The 4,484-nt window shown below is 64.8% G+C and overlaps 1 protein-coding gene across 1 annotated transcript; it reads left to right on the forward strand.

Annotated features, from left to right (window-relative positions):
- The first annotated feature begins 205 nt into the window (after nt 1–205).
- EFNA1 (ephrin A1) lies at nt 206–3,788 on the forward strand. Its single transcript, XM_064176141.1, has 5 exons — nt 206–317; nt 1,956–2,251; nt 2,337–2,402; nt 2,684–2,734; nt 2,923–3,788. Exons 1-5 carry the CDS (start codon nt 211–213, stop codon nt 3,036–3,038), a joined length of 636 nt encoding a protein of 211 aa, XP_064032211.1. The 5' UTR covers nt 206–210; the 3' UTR covers nt 3,039–3,788.
- Nucleotides 3,789–4,484: the final 696 nt, after the last annotated feature.

The following is a 4,484-nucleotide window of genomic DNA, read 5'->3' on the forward strand; positions in this document are numbered from 1 at the left end:
GTGCATCCCGCCGCCAACGGAGCCTTCGGCGATGTCTCCGAGCCTTTGCTCGGTATCGGCCGTGCGCGGGGCCACCCCCCTAACCCGCGCCGCCGGTGTTGTTGTTGTGTCTCGGCCCCGGTGCGCGGGGCGGGGCACGGATAAGGGCGGGGCGATGATGGGGCCGTACTTAAGGCAGGGGCCGGGCGCGGGGCTGGCCCGGTGGTACGGATGGAGCGGCGGTGGGTGCCCCTCGCCCTGCTTGGGCTGGGGCTGTGCTGGGCGGCTGTGCCCCAGCCCGGACACCACCTCGTCTACTGGAACAGTTCCAACCCCCGGTGAGTGCAGCCCGCCCCCCTCCGTCCCCCGGCACCAGGACCCCGTGGCCCCGAGGGCGCGGACGCCGTTGCTCCCCCCAGCCGGGGCCGTGCGCTCCCTGGCGGCCTTTGTCCAGGGCGTGCGGCGAGGACGGAGCCTCCGTGGGACTGCGGAGGGGAGATGTTGAGCCCGGGGAGGGCCGGTTGGAGCTCGGAGAGGAGGGAGTCGAGCTCCGTGGGAGGGGGGCGAGCCCTGTGGCGGGGTCCTGGGGGGTGACGGGACTGCGGTTTCCACAGCGGCGGAGCCGGTGCTGAGCCCAGCAGGGCGGTCCTGGGGCGCAGCCGCGGAGCGGCGCGGCCGATCCAGGTGTAGACGAGGGTTGGAAGGGCGAGAACCAGGGGGGGCCTTTCCGTTCCCAGGGCCAAGCGGGAACGGGGCCTCTTCCTTCCCCGCGGGGGTGGCGCGGCGCCAGCCCCGGCGCCGGGGCACAGGGAAGCTGTTGACAAACACGGGTCTGGCCTCAGCCCCTGCCGCCTGGGCAGGATGTGCGGGGGGATCTGACCGGGACCTGCGCACCGTAAGCCCCCCAAGTATGGGCTGGTGCTGTGGGGCTGACTCTAATTCCAGCCACTCGACCTTCAGGCTGTAGGGATCCCTCCCAGGCCATGATCCCTCTGATTCTAGGGCTGCCCCTCAGATCATCAGAGCCCCCCTAGACTGTGGGATTGCTCCCTCCTTGGCTTCTGGAGGGTCCCCTCTAGGCACCAGCCTCTCCTGGGGGTGTCCATACCACCAGCTATGACTCCTGAACGGTAGGGCTGCACCCTTACCTGACTCTGGGCTGTGACCCCTACACTTTAGGGGCTCCCCCTGCCCTGGGCTGTACCCCATAAGCTAGAGACGTTGTGTGCCCCTGCTGTGGCATGACCCCCTATGCCGTAAGCTGCCCCCATAGCCAGGTCCCAGCCCACAAGGTTAGATAATTAGCCATGTTCCTCAGCCTGCAGAGGTATCCCCTCTCTGGGTGGTCTTTCCCAGCTGTAAGGCCACCCCTATGCACACGTTGTGGGGCTGTGTGTCATGCCCCATACCCTCGGGTGACTAAGGTCTGCAGGGTTTTGGCAGTCAGAGCTGGCACTGTGCCTTGCCGAGGCTACTGAAGTGAGGGCACCCTACAGAGGCCTCTGTCTGGCTGCCAGTCCATTCCCCCCCCCCCGGGTGAGGTGTGGGGAGCAGCAGGGCTGGAGCCAGGCTGGCTGCCCCACGGGCGAGAGCTGCCCCACAGGCGGGCGCTGCCGACGCCTCCTGGCTTCGGGAGTGCTGGGCCGGGCAGGGTGCGCGTCCCAGTGGGTCCCCTCCCTGCTGCCTGGCTGCTGGGGCCGTGGGGCAGTGCTGGGAATGGAGGTGCTCTGTGTGTGTGGTTGGTCCGGGAGGGGGGAGCTTTTCCTCCCAGAGCCAGCCTGTGCACTGTGGGACTCTGCAGAGGGAAGGGTGGGCTGAGGGCTGCCCCATCTCAAGCTCCGAGGGGTTCCCATGGGCAGGAGGCTGCTCTCCACTGGCCTCGTTAACGAGTGGAGGGGATCTGGGGGGAGCAGGAGCAAAGAGTCCTCCGTGCCTCGCCCTGCTAGAGCTGACCCCTGCCTGCCTCCTACCCCCAGGTTGCAGTGGAGTGACTACACGGTGGTGGTGCGCATCAACGAGTACCTGGACATCATCTGCCCTCACTACGAGGAGGGGAGCGTGGACCCCCGCGTCATGGAGCGCTACACCCTCTACCTGGTGGAGCTGGAGGAGTACCAAGCCTGCAAGCCCCGCTCCAAGGACCAGATCCGCTGGGAGTGCAACAAGCCCAGCGCCCTGCACGGCCCCGAGAAGTTCTCGGAGAAGTTCCAGCGCTTCACCCCCTTCACGCTGGGCAAAGAGTTCGAGGAGGGGCGCAGCTACTACTACATCTGTGAGTGCCCCCGGGGCAGGGTTTGCCATGGGGCTTGGGTCCCTGCTGAGCTTCTCGGCTTTTTAACCCTCGTTGTCCCTTTCAGCCAAGCCCATTCATCACCACGGAGAAGCCTGCCTGAAGCTGAAGGTGACAGTGGCTGGCAAAGGCAGTGAGTATCGTTTGGAGGCCCCCTCCATGCCACCCATGCCCGCCCCCCCTCCCCCGCCTTTCTGGCTCACAGCGTCAGTGCCCAGCTCGGCCTTTCCTGAGCTGAGTCATGGCCAGGCCGTGGCCCCCTGCCAGCCCCGGGGTGTGGGCGCATGCGGCTTGGCTGGGAAGGTGCTGCCTGCTGGTGGGGGGGCATGGGGAGGTGGCTGATGGTGAAACTTGGCTGTAGGGTTTGGGGAGCTGCCCTCCCTCTACCGGCCTGACCCTGCTCTTGCTTTCCAGCTCAGGCACCGCCTGTCCCTGCCTCTACCCAGAAGGGCAAGATCCAGGCAGGTAGGTTGGTGGCTGCAGGTGGGATGGGTCTGGGTGGCCATTGGGGCTGGCAGGAGAGCCGGGGCTGAGCCCTGTTGCTCTCTCAGGGGGGTGGGGCTAGCTGCAGCCCCTGCATGGGACAATGTGCTGCTGGCTTTTGGGGCAAAGCACCTCACTTGGGGACACTCACAGCTCCTCTCTCTCTACAGATGATGCAGCTGCACACGTGCTAAGGAGTGTGGGGCAGAACTCAGCAATGCGAGGAAGCAGCCCCTTCACCTTCATCAGCCTCCTCCTGCCTCTCCTGGTGCCACAGGGGCTGTGAGCTGCCCCACTGTGCCCAGATGGACCAAGGCTGCAGGCACTTGGGGGATGGTCAGGACCCCCCTGGTCCTCAGGCATGCCGCAGGCTGACCTGCCCTGCAAACGTCTGGACAAGGAAAGGATTTGTCAGTATTAGAGGGCCAGAGGGTCTGAAGCTGAGCCGAGCCCCCAGAGCCCTTGGGGCCCCCCCAGCTGCCCTTGCAGGCAGGATGGTGTCGGGAGCCAGAGGCTGAGCATGAGCCCAGGACTGGAGGGGCTGCATGTACCCTGGACTGGAGAAGAGGGGCAGGGGGCTGGCACCCCTGCCTCAGGAGCCGAGCTTGCCCACGGTTTGGCCCTTTTGGATCTTTCTCCACTGTGGCCTCAGATGTGCCCTGCAGGCAGGGACACGGTGCTGAGCCTTCTGGCAGCACCCACGGGGCTGGCAGTCCCTCGGTGTTATGGGAGCATGGATGTACTGGAGATGCCTGGCAGCTGTCGAGTTGGGGCTGCAGGGAAACATTTCCCTTCCCCACCCTGCTGTGTCCCTTCCCCAACCTTCATCCCACTTCACTTGGTGGGGAGGGGCAGGCAGCAAGAGCTGCCCCCAGCCTAGACTTTTCCCTTCCCCTCTGCTGGGTGTGCCAAAGGGGCACCCTCCCAGCAGCACCCACCCCCCGCGGGCGCTTTGCCCACCCTGGTTTGTACAGCTTTGTAATACGGAGGTTTTTTTAATACAGTTGTCTTGAATAAATAACCAAGGCCATGCTGAGCACCTGGGCTTGGGGAGAGTGAGGGTGGGAGTAGAGGAGGAGGAGGGAGGAGCGCCTCCCCCAACCTCCCCCTTCAACACACACCTTGGGGCTAGGCTCACCTGGCCTTGGGAGCAGGAATGCTCGGCGCAGGAATGGTCCATGCGGGGCATTTGTGCTGGTTAATTAATTAATTGGCTGCTGTTTGCTCAGGGCTTTGAAGTGGAAAAGTGCCACAGCAGGGCTGGCGCTATCAGTTGTTTTTATCTGGTGACACAAAGCCCTCCCAGGGATTTTTTTTTTGGGGGGGGGGGGTTCTTTCCCCCTCCCCCCCCCACCGTTGCCTTGCACTGGGATCAGCTTCCAAGCCTGGGGCTGCGACTGTCCTGATGGTGACAGCGGTGGGGAGGGGGTTGAAGTGCTGCCAGGGGTTCCCCCCCACCTCCACCCTCCAGGCTGGGTTGGGAGCTCAGCCTGGTTGGATCCCCTGCGGGGTTTTGGCTCACTTGGGGGTGTCTGGCGCTGGGTGAAGGGAATCTCAAGGATGTAGGGATAGAGGAGTTGCAGGGTTTTGGAATCACAGAGTGAGGGGCTGAGGGTTGGAGGGTCTTGGGGAGGTGAGAGATAGGAGGAATGGGGATGACAGGAATGTGTGACCCCAGGCATATGGGATCTGGGCGGTGGGGAGGCGCCAAGGATGCGGAGTCCTGGGGAGG

This window comes from Pogoniulus pusillus, chromosome 43, assembly GCF_015220805.1.
Source record: "Pogoniulus pusillus isolate bPogPus1 chromosome 43, bPogPus1.pri, whole genome shotgun sequence".
In the NCBI taxonomy this organism is placed as follows: domain Eukaryota; kingdom Metazoa; phylum Chordata; class Aves; order Piciformes; family Lybiidae; genus Pogoniulus; species Pogoniulus pusillus.